The following is an 11,379-nucleotide window of genomic DNA, read 5'->3' as shown; positions in this document are numbered from 1 at the left end:
CATATGCTTAAATAATACCTCGTTAACCGTGATGTAACTATATGATAATCAAAGATTTGCCAGAGTGTAAACCCTGGCTACCTTAACGCCGTATTTTCGATGTAAAAATTATTCTACACAAATGATTAACTTTTTAAATAGTGTAATTTTTGCCAGTATATCACTAATTTAAATGGTGGTCAACCTTATTTCGGGGCGATGAAAGAGTGTTTGCATTTTCTCCCACAACGGTAAATATTTACAACGCTTTGCTAATTTTGACACCCTGCTGTGAAGACAGAAGAAGAAATGGACGCCTTGTTGGTGTCGCCTTGTCGGGTTATCATTCTTGTGGAAAACTAAATCACGAATCGGAGGCATGGACGGCAATGGAGGTCAAGCAGAATCTTATTTCACTAATCTAATTTACGCAGTTATTTGACTTTTAATTTGTTTCAGTGCTAGAGGTCGCAGCCCGATTTGAAAAGCTTGCTCACGGTACGTCGGGGAATACCCGCGAAGATGGCGTAAATGAAATGACGTCACTAAAAGATCTTTGCGGAAAACTGGTCGAAGCTGGCCTGCAAGGTGAATTTAACTGGTTGGGTGCATTTCTAAATCGGAAAATATTAATGAGAAAACATCAGGTGGCGGGCACTTGGTTTCGATTGTACGCCATCTGCTCTTGGGGAGTTTGTTAAATTCCCACGCTCATATTGGTATTGGGTTTAATTTGTAACGATTGTTGGTATATAATTAAAAGTTAGAAATTATGGAAAGAGTCGTAATGCTTTATATAATGTATAGTATAGGTTGGGGGGAGATGGGACACTTTTCAAACTATTTTGTCGTCCCATTTGGTAGTAAACATAGAACATTTGAAGAATCATAAAACGTACCGGACCCTCACGACTCTTGTTGGCCCCTGTTAATTGTTTAATGCACAGTCAGGATATTTGGATATTATGTGCTAAAGATGTCCTCTCTTCCCCCACCCTACATATAAACAGTACTTCCAATCATATATCCCATAGATATTGGAGTTGATTCGGACTTTCCAATTCCACGATTGGACGATTACAGCAGCAGCGACGAATCGGACTGCGACGACTACCAGGCTTATTACACCGGCCATGCACTCAATTCTATTGCCAGTGCTATACAACACGATTTTATACGAACAATTCCGCCTGCGCCAAAATCACCCTTGGCGAAAGGACCAGGATCTGCTTTTGACCAACTGAGTGGAAATTCGAGCATTTTCGCTTCAGAAAACCGATCAGCGGAAGAGTATAGGCAAACTGGTTCTTTTAATATGCGAAGAAAATCTACGAGCAGCGCTGTGAGTAATGAAGAAATGCATCCGCAGCACTTTTGCTCTCCAACTAAAGGTGACACGCTTCCACTAATTAAAAAGCACGGGCGGGAAGAAAAAAGCGTTTTGAAGCAGCATGCGGCTCTTTCGAACACCGATCTACCGAGAAACGCGCTTGTTAACTTCTTGGGTTCTGTTGAAATGTCTTCGGACGAACTTCGACTTCTGAGCTTGGAAAGAAGTCTATTAACCTTGCAGGGATGTGAAGGCCGATTCGGTTTGCTCCGAATCCTCGGCGACGGTTTCTCTTTGCAAGACTGTAACGAGGTAGGCGCGGAAGCTCTTCCGGTACAGCAGAAAAACAGGAAAAAAAAGAAAAAGTCCGGTTATAACGAGACGGAAGATAACGATGACCGAAAAAACAAGGGAGTGCCCAATATTCTGTCATGCATGAAGTGCGTTGGACCTTCCAGGTACCAAGTCTTACAACACAACAACTCAATTAATCTCAAAGGGTACGAAGTGATGAAACGAAAGAGGAAAATGATCGTGTTCGATTACCGGAGGATAATTTACTGCGGTGCTGATATTGATGGTGCTTCACCAAACCTGCTAACATGGTTGTACCATACCGTTACTGGAAGTTACAGCTCAGTTCAATGTTACGCTGTTGTATGCGACGACCCGCAACACGCACGGAATCTGGCGCGAGCAATTGGCCAGCAGATGGCGGCATTGCGCTAAGAACATTTTATGTGGAGCTTCTCTATATCGTGTCCCACATCCTAACCAAACATAAAACTAGCTAGTATAGTTATGAATAACTTGGTCAATAAGAGGTATAGATTGCATGGATTGCGAATTGAAAAAAGAGCAGTTAAAATTGAGATGCAGTTATTATATGATAAGAATATAATGTCTGCCGATTCTCTTTATGAACTGTAAACTTGTTGAATTTTGTTGTGTACATTTGTTGAACTAAAGTACTAAACTACAACAACACGCTAATACAATTTATTAAAACACCATTGTAAAAGTTGTTAAAAATGTGACGTCACAGCAGCGGTGAAAAGTGGAACGAAATCGAACGAAAATGAAACTTTAAAAGGCGTTCCCAAATACTGCTCATAAAGTATGCGGAAAACAATTATCTTATTTAAACACCATCGCATAATAAAAACCTTTTAAAGGAGCAATCTTTTTGGGTGTTGCTTTTTTTAATGGTAACTTGAATTTTTTTTAGTCCTCTTGGAGAGTGACGTACAAAGAAAGGAAGACAAAAATTGCACAAATAAAAATATCGAAAATATACCGAAACTCTTGTCCACGCAATATAATGCTTGGCATTTTTACGAAGTCACATCTTTGAAAATGCTGACGAACCCCTGTGCATACACGGGCACATGTAGTGTGCTTATAACATGCCAGGTGTCATTGATTGGCTCGTATATTTCTACAGTGCCATTTATATGGCTGTTGCCGTGTAAACCGCCTGCCAGACAAAACAACATTTAGCAATAGGTGTGAATAAATCATTTATTGCAAACTTTGTTTAGAAATAGTAGGTTGGAGTAAGATGAGACACCTTTCCGTTCTATTTTCTCGTCCAATTTGATAGTAAACAAAGAACGTTCAAATAGTTATAAAACCGTGTGCTCTCGGCACCCGTAGACCGTTGTTATTGTTTAAAATACAATCAGGATATTTGGATATCCAAAAAATTAGAACCACAAGCATACGTCGTACTGGTCCTTTGTACAAAGCATAGTTACGGTCATTTAAGTTTTGGTATATCTTGGTTTAATTGCCACATTAAAACCTCACCTGCGATATATAGTTTGCCCTTGTGTACGCTTGCTGCACCGTGTAGATGTCCACCATTTGTGTTGCGAAGTTTAACCCAAAAGTTGGCCTGTCTGAAAATATATGTTTAGTATTTAAATAGGTAATAGGAATAATAATGAACATTTTCCCACGTGTTAAATACGGTCTTGCGTTCACAACAAAATGTTGTTAATTGGCTATAGTATGTGAATACGGCACGTTTCTCGCTATTCGCCACACAAATTCATCAGAAATTCCCAAGCACGCGTTTGCAGTACCGAAGGTAATTGATTCTTGCGGCGTAGATTTTAATTCCGCGCGTTTTTATGCGCTTACTCGCCATGCTAGTTAGCACTTTGCTTTAGTTGTTTCAGTGAACAATGTGGTAATCGTTTGAAAACTTAAAGTTGTTTTATATGTGTTTTTAAAAGCGTAAGCAAGGTATACAAGTAGGTTTTATAGGAAAATATCAGAAAGCTAAATGTTTAGTTGCAACTTGCAAATTATTGTATGTATACATTTGACTACACAGATGTTTAGGTCACTTATTTTTGCTGTGAATACAAATCTATACAACTTGTAAAATATTAGTTGCATATATGAGTTTCTGCAGCTTAAGTCGTCACATTTGAGGTCTTATCTTTCACATGTCTCATTTCTTAATGCAGGTCTCATTTTAGTTGGAAAACGAAGTTAGGTAGTTTGAGAATTGTGTGATTGTGTTACAAACACCAACAATTACCTTGGGTTACGATGAAGCCAAGATCGAGTAAGTAGTATTAAAAATTAATAGGTTTCTGCGGCAGCACTTACTTATTGTAGCGGTAGACGCCGGCGTGTTGACCCATTACATAAATCGTGCCGTTCAAATTCGCCGCAATAGCGCCCCTTTGTGGGTGGGGATGGGGAGCAAGAAGTTGCCAGGTATTAGTTTTTGGATTGTAGCATTGAACGTCGGCAACGATTTCACTGGAGCCGGGACCTGTTGCGCCTCCTATAGAGTAACAAATGCTTTCGTTACATGTAACGTAACAAATGTATAGTCTTTTATTATATGCAGCAAAAATATATCATTAAAAAGATTGTTTTTCTAAACAAGATCGCATACCGTTAGCACCGAAATCTAACATTCTCTGATTTTGCTTTAACGTTAACCAATTACCAACCCCCTTTTTAAAAGGCGCGAGTGTTCCGTAAATACTAGGGGGTACTGACATAATTATAATGTATTTCAAAACCGGCTAAATAACTAGATACGTTTGTCTATGTCCTATGAGTTTTGTATAGATCAGTTAGTTAAATATACATTACACTTGTCGAGTCATGTAGTTGCTACTTATGTACAAGTGTTATGTGAAGTACCACATATTCTTGCCAATGTATGTTTTTGTCGCTGTGCACATACTGAGTTCCTGTTATTATTTTAACATGGAACAGACATAGGTACTTTGTTTTAATTTTATCGGTTGCTAATTCTGATTTTTTTCAAATAAACTTAAACTCGATACATTTCCAATTTAAACTGTACTTTTTTTCTCATTTTATACTTAGTACCGTAACCAAGGATGCATATAATATAATCTTACCAATCCCATAGAGAAGACCTTCACACGTGACCACACACGTCGAACTCAGAGATTTAGTCATTGGCTCCACAGCACACCAAGTGTTCGAATCCGGATCGTACTTTTCCACCGAACTCAAACGAGTTTTACCGTTGTGGCCTCCGACTACGTAGAGACAGCCATTGAGTTCAATAGATGCATGCAGATATCTTGCTTCTAACATTGGAGCAACCTGTACAAAAAGATTCAGTCATAAATGTAAGTTAGTGCCTTATATTTAAATATGGTAGATTAAAGTCAGATGGGATGTTCTCATTCAATTTCTCGTTCTATTTAGTAGTAAACAGAGCATATTTACAAAATTATTCAGCCGTGGCCCCAAGACTCTGAATTAACGGTATTAGTCGGTAAAGAACAGAAAATGTGGTTTATGGACGCTAACAATACCTCCTAACAGTATCGTTCTATTCAATTCATAACTTTGTGTATTTGGGGTCACTGGGCGAACTCTTACGGAAAACCCGGATCCCTTAGAGAGTGCCTTATAAGGACTTCAACTAAAATATAATGGGGTCTATGTATATTTTAAACGTATAGAAATAGTTATTTACCTGTTGCCACCTGTTAAGACTTGGTATGTACATCCATACATCTTTATATGGAAGTTGGTATGCACCCCCCGTCACAAAGATGTTGTTATTCACCGTTGCCACGCTGTATGCCGTTTGTTTAACTGAAAATGTGTCAGGTCATAACAGTTTGTACGCACTCGATGTATGTTTGACCACAAACGTAATAATACAGACGCCGCAATTGCAAAGTTATATAGTAGGGTTGGGGAAGATGGGACACCTTTAACACATAATATCCAAATGTCCTGATCGTGTTTTAAACATTATACAATGGTCTATGGGTGACGTGAGAATATATTTTTATACTTCTTTGAATGTTTCTATGTTTACCACCAAATGGGATAAGAAAATGGAATGAAAATATGTCCCATCTACCCCCATCTCACTATACCAATAAGGATATATATTTTAAGAAAGTTTTAAATTACTTAGCACTTTTATTACACTGTGTTTTTAACAAAAAAAACCTTTGAATTCACGAACATTCTAATACATATAGAAAACACTTTAATGTTCTGTTTTCTCGTATTTTTTAGTAGTAAACAAAGGATATTCTTTGTTCTTTGTGTGTTGTACTAGGAGTGTATTTTGATTTACACGCGTTTGTTTGGGCTTTATGTAAGTATTATGTAGGAAAATGTTTTTTTTTTTTTATTTAAACAACGTAAACAAAATACGCGTCGGCGCTAGTCGTATAAAAACTGATATCAGTCCTATACATCACATTATGGCTTTTGTTTTTTTGTGACTTAAGTGTTTTTACCTTTAAATGAGGCAAGAAATTTGGGTGAAACATCTGGGAAGTCAAAATATACGCAATCAGAAAGTGATAGTTTGTCTTTGTTGAGACCTCCGACCACAACAAGGATTTCTCGTTTCTGCAATAATGGAATATACAATAAAACCTGTAATACATTTCAATATATTTGTACAGGCAGAGCTAGAGAGATTTTGCCCGAAACTTGTGTAATGGTGTTAAAACTTTTGCTCTTATGCAATACACCATTAAACGTTTTCGTCTGTTGTTTTAAAGGGAATGTTTTGACAACACCTGGATGTATAAGCATTTGTTTACTCTTGCATCCGTTTCAGTCATAAAAAGCTAAATATATAGTCAATAGATTATTTACTGACGGCCTTTTTAGAAAAGACCGACAAAATCTGTCGTCCACTTTCCAAATATGGGCATGCAGTTGGCGGAATCACCTGCAGACAATGCGAAGTGCGAGGTTGTGTTCTTGTTGTTTGCATCAACGGTCGTTGATCAGCCAGCAGCTGAAACCGCCTCGCTTCATCCAAGAACCGCTCACAAGCCTGCACAGTGTACGGATATATATTTTACGTATCTGGTAAAATGCAAGTCGTGTTTACGGCTTAACTGGTTAGCTCCAGTACCTTGCCGCCGGCAGTGAGTCTTAAAACGAATCAACGACGGCTACGTGACCCGCGGAACATTGTTTCAATTTCATAGACTGTCACAGCCGCCCGATTTCCGAAATACATGAACGCAAATGTTATATTACAGCACGGGTGTTGCTAATGTGGAAACCCCGTTAAGCAACTGAAGTGTTTTTTGATGCGCATGGAATTTTCCTATTAAATTGTTGGCTTTATGCCTCCCGCCATAACTACATCTTTGTCGATAAAATGTCAGACCGTTTGAATTCTAAATAACAGACTAAATTGCGGGAAATACAATAAAACGCTTTTTCCTGTAACCAGCATCTAATATACACGCTTGATGTTTTCATACCAATCACCTACACTATACAATAAAAGCATATTACAGTAGCAAATACGTAGCATCGAACTTGGGTTTTTATACCGATTGGTATTAAAATAAAACAGAAGCTTGCCTTGTTGTCTTTGATAAGAGAATCGGACTGAACAACATCCAGAAGGAACTGCGGTTGGACGAGCGGAAGTCTGACGTGTTCCAGAATTCGGGGAAGATGGCGCTTCCTGCTGATGACGTCATGATGAACCCATGTCATCGCTGCCTCGTATACCTGGAGAAGAAAAAATAAAAATCGCTTTATACAAGTCGTTATTGACAATTGAAACGCCTTTTTAAACATTGTATGTTGTATTTATCGAGCCTTATTGGTACAATCAAGTATACTGTCAGTTGTTTTTAAGTAGGATAAAATAAAACTGTTATCCAGTTTATTGTGTCAAGTTTGTCCTTGCTGTTACCACACACCCTCACCAACTCTTCAAGCTTCACTTTCAAGTTGTTGTTGGACAAGAAACTGAGAAGTTCTTTTAGTGAGATTGCTTTGAAGTTTAGGCTCAGGCTAACCTCTGTGAAATTCTCGCAAATGAATTTGCATGCGCTCTCCAGAAGTTCTATGCATCCCTGGTCAATATGGAATCATTTAATAATTGCATACGAAAACCGAAAAAAATCAGTCTATTACCTGCTCCATGGCATATCTTCGTATGGAGATACAGTTGTCAAAAGACAGCTTCTGAATCAGCAATGCAATACATGCTTTTCTCACAGATTCGAACTCTAAGCTTGTAGCAGCAGACAAAAGATGATCTATGTTGAAATCTGAAAAAAAACAGAAGTTGCATTACCCAGTTCATTAAATGCTATAACAGCAAGCAGGATTCGCAGGACGCCCCATCGTTTTCGTCCAGCCATTTTCAATTTATCCGTGCGTCTCAGTATCGACAAAGCAAAGTTAGTGCGCTCGATAAGAGGAGACCTGTGATCGTGATCTTCGACGTATAACTAAAATCGACCAGTTGAGACATGACGGAAAATGAGGCCTCGGTAACATTGAAATTTTGCGGCGTGCTGCTCAATGTTGACGGGAGAAGTCGCTCCGTGAAGAAAGTGCTGCAGCCGCACAGTACGACCTGCAGATGTAAAAAATGAGGGGTCATCCGGAAATAAAATTTGTTAGAAAAGGCATAAAAACGCATATAGTACGGTGGGGTAAGATGGGACATCTTCAGCACACGATATGCAAATATCTTGATTTTGTTTTAAACAATTAACAATGGTCTATGGGAGTCGTACAAGGGTAGGGATTTATAACTATTTAAATTTTCTTTGTTTACACCAAATGAAATGAGAAAATAGAATGAAAAGTTGTCCCATCTTCCCCAGCCTACTATATATTTTATAAAGGTATTTTCCGCAGCACTGCTTTTGCATATCAATTATTGCATTAAAATAACACACCAAGTGACCACTGATATGTATCAGAAAACATTTAAAAATAACCTTATGACACGGGATCGTCTTTCCATCAACCACAAGGTGTAGATCAACAAGTTGTTTCCGAGATCTCATCTCGTTTAAACTTTGTAAGGTTGCGCAAGGGTGTGTCGCTTCGTAATGTTCATACGCGGAGGGCAAACGGAGAATTCCGTTCGTAGAACTCGCAACAGCAGCCTGCTGCCGATCCTAAACAAATCATACAGGTTTAATTCAAAGTAACGCGTTTGGTAATAGGTAATTTGTATGGATAAATGTATGAGAAATAGTTAAAGCTATATATATATATACGTACATGAATTTGTAAGAAATCGAATGTTCTCGCTTAAGTTATCTTTAAGCTTATTCCATAGTATATATACCTATACACAATATGAAATTTTCTCATAAAAAATATGGAAAAATAATCATTTTTTAAAAACTATTATATTTTCTGAGGTCAATTTTTATGTCATTGCAACAATGCCTTTTGTTTTTATTTGTCAGTTTATACGAATACGCATAATACAAATGGCGTTGTTTACAAGAGTTTGATGTATCTGTTTAAACTTTTGATTTCCATATTTAAAGGCGACACCCAATAAGTACTTGGTGGAAATGGTTCTAATTCGTCGCTTAGAGAGATTGGCGTTCCAGCAGTGAAGCCTCGTCTCGTAACCTAATCGTCGACTTGGCACGCTACCATTTTGGTTTCTTACGGTAAACATTTTCAAGTTCACTCTGCGAATACGCGAATAGGCTTTTAACGCATACGCTTTTATTTGGGCGTCAAGACTTGGACGAGTTGACGCGAGGAGTTATTTTCTTTAGCGCGCTAATTCGGCCATGCGATTTATTCTCATTCGTTTACCCATGATCAATTGCCAGCAGTACGTCGTACGAGAACCGAGGCATAACCGAGTCAACATCTCAAAACGCCTGTATTTCCAAGACAAGATCCCGTGTTGACGACCATGATATAAATCTGCTAGGACCTGATAATAACACACGCGCGACCACACCAACTACACATCAGCGCAGGCGAAATGCCAAGACCGGATAGGATTACTGCCACGTCTAAATAAACTATACTTATATATAACTGAACTTTTCAGTGTGAAGTCACAATTACAGTATTTGTAATTCTAACGCATTTTTGATCCTAATAATATATTTTTGATTCTAATGCATTTTGCTATAAATTTTAAATCACCGGTGACTCGTTGGAAGGAAACCTTGCTCTTTTCAGCGGAGGTGGAACTGAAGAGCGAATTTCGCTGGACAAAGTCGTTGTGCTGTCCGCTCCAACGGGTGATGACGTCAGAGGCGCGCTGTACCTGTGATACATTGCAAAACTGTAAATAAAAATTGTTTATTTATATTATCTGTTTATGTGTGGTTGTTTACCTTGAAGTGATGTCGTTTTCGTTATAATCATCGTCGATTCTTTCCTGCTTAATCTTCGTCGTGGAAGTCGCCATTGAAGTTTATAGGAGAGTCGGAATAACTGCACAGATTTCGAAAACCGCTTAGATCCTTGAATAGCTGTGCAGCATGCTGCCAGTGAGCAATTATTGCAATCTCTGTCAGCAGCAACTGCACTGTGAGTACTTGAGTTTATTACAACAATTTTGCCAAGAGCATCTTCATATACTTGAATTGCCAATCACGCTCGTCACTGCGTTATACAGTTTAGCTACAGATCAAACAAATGTGGTTCCCTATACCCTCAGACTTGGTGTGCATCACGCATATAAGCCACCTAAATATAAAATGTCAATATTCTCAACTTGGCTGTGATAAAAAAACGCGTTTACCAATCAATAGTTCCCTTAACGCCTGTCATGTTTGTTAAATCTATAACAGTGGCGAGCGAAAATGAATTTATTTTCGTTATCGACCGTTGTCTCAAGCCACTGAAACTAATAAAGTTCCGTCTTCAGATGAGCTGCCATTATGTATCCTCTCCGCTGTTCAAGACACGGCAGCGCGCAACTATTACATGGATGCTTTTGGCAAACCACAAGTCTTCGGCGCGGTCTAGCTCTGTGCCAAGAAAACCGCCCAAAACCGGTTCGAGCTAGTCGTTGGCCTCAATTTACTGCCAGGTCGAGCTTACTGTTAATACAGTGAACGTAACTTTCCCATTTGTGAAAGTTTCCTAATTACCCTTTACCTATTGACTCGCAAAGTTCACTTTCTTGGCACGTTAGCGAGCTAAAAACAACAGTCGTGTATTTACAGCCACGACCCGAGGAAATAAAGAGCGCTTTCCAGCTTTAGTTCAGCAGCACAGCACGGTGATAGCTTTCACGCTTACCGAGCTGTTGACGAAAGGTTTTACAGATGGCCAATCTACAAACATGGACATGTTGTTTCTGTAGGCAAAAGAATGCCAAGAGGTTCTACGTTTTAAACGACTGCGTTAACTCGTGAAATTCTACGCTATTCCGATAAAAGTAAAGATCATGTGGTGGATGCTTTCGCACTGCCGTCACGTATATTTGCCCTTCTAGAGAATCAAATTTAACTCGGAGCCATCAGTGTCTACCAGGTACGTGCTGTTGAGGTTTTGGCAGGCGGCCAGCTCGCCCACAGCAGACGAGACGAATTGGCAGCGCCGCCGCCTATCTGGAACCTCAAGACGCACTGTACGAAGCCGCCACTTCAGTAGATCGGCTTTGGACGTGCCTCACGGAAAGGGTCGTACGTCGGTCAGTTCGTGCCTTTTCCAGATTTGTAGCTGCAGCGAAGCGTGACTGTCACGTGATCTTCAGCGAATTTTAAGACGTTCGGCTCAAAGTGTCTTCGCACACCTTATAATTACACGGCAGTCGTTATTGACTCCGTCGA

General features: G+C 39.2%; 2 protein-coding genes across 6 annotated transcripts; one reads left to right on the top strand and one right to left on the bottom strand.

Moving 5' to 3' along the window:
- The first annotated feature begins 217 nt into the window (after nucleotides 1-217).
- On the top strand, nucleotides 218-2,322 carry LOC149742996 (uncharacterized). The gene is made up of 3 exons (XM_089884629.1): nucleotides 218-374; nucleotides 439-567; nucleotides 1,014-2,322. The coding sequence occupies exons 1-3, from the start codon at nucleotides 359-361 to the stop codon at nucleotides 2,036-2,038; spliced, it is 1,170 nt and encodes a 389-aa protein (XP_089740755.1). The 5' UTR covers nucleotides 218-358; the 3' UTR covers nucleotides 2,039-2,322.
- Nucleotides 2,296-10,312, bottom strand: LOC149742995 (kelch-like protein 21). 5 transcript variants are annotated; one of them, XM_089884562.1, is made up of 14 exons: nucleotides 9,934-10,312; nucleotides 9,740-9,881; nucleotides 8,554-8,736; nucleotides 8,030-8,183; nucleotides 7,736-7,872; nucleotides 7,519-7,674; nucleotides 7,172-7,324; nucleotides 6,522-6,629; nucleotides 6,079-6,193; nucleotides 5,295-5,416; nucleotides 4,705-4,915; nucleotides 3,932-4,112; nucleotides 3,119-3,206; nucleotides 2,296-2,786 (listed from the first exon to the last, which is right to left on the bottom strand). In XM_089884562.1, the coding sequence occupies exons 1-14, from the start codon at nucleotides 10,005-10,007 to the stop codon at nucleotides 2,760-2,762; spliced, it is 1,851 nt and encodes a 616-aa protein (XP_089740688.1). In that variant the 5' UTR covers nucleotides 10,008-10,312; the 3' UTR covers nucleotides 2,296-2,759. The 5 variants fall into 5 exon arrangements, with proteins under 5 accessions (XP_089740688.1, XP_089740655.1, XP_089740672.1 ...); XM_089884529.1 differs by having other exon boundaries at nucleotides 3,119-3,210; nucleotides 9,934-10,311; XM_089884546.1 differs by having other exon boundaries at nucleotides 3,119-3,210; nucleotides 9,740-9,863; nucleotides 9,934-10,311.
- Between the last annotated feature and the right edge of the window lie 1,067 nt (nucleotides 10,313-11,379).

Source organism: Ciona robusta, chromosome 1 (assembly GCF_009617815.1).
Source record: "Ciona robusta chromosome 1, ASM961781v2".
Taxonomy (NCBI): Eukaryota; Metazoa; Chordata; class Ascidiacea; order Phlebobranchia; family Cionidae; genus Ciona; species Ciona robusta.
This window is presented reverse-complemented; position numbering and strand designations above follow the sequence as displayed.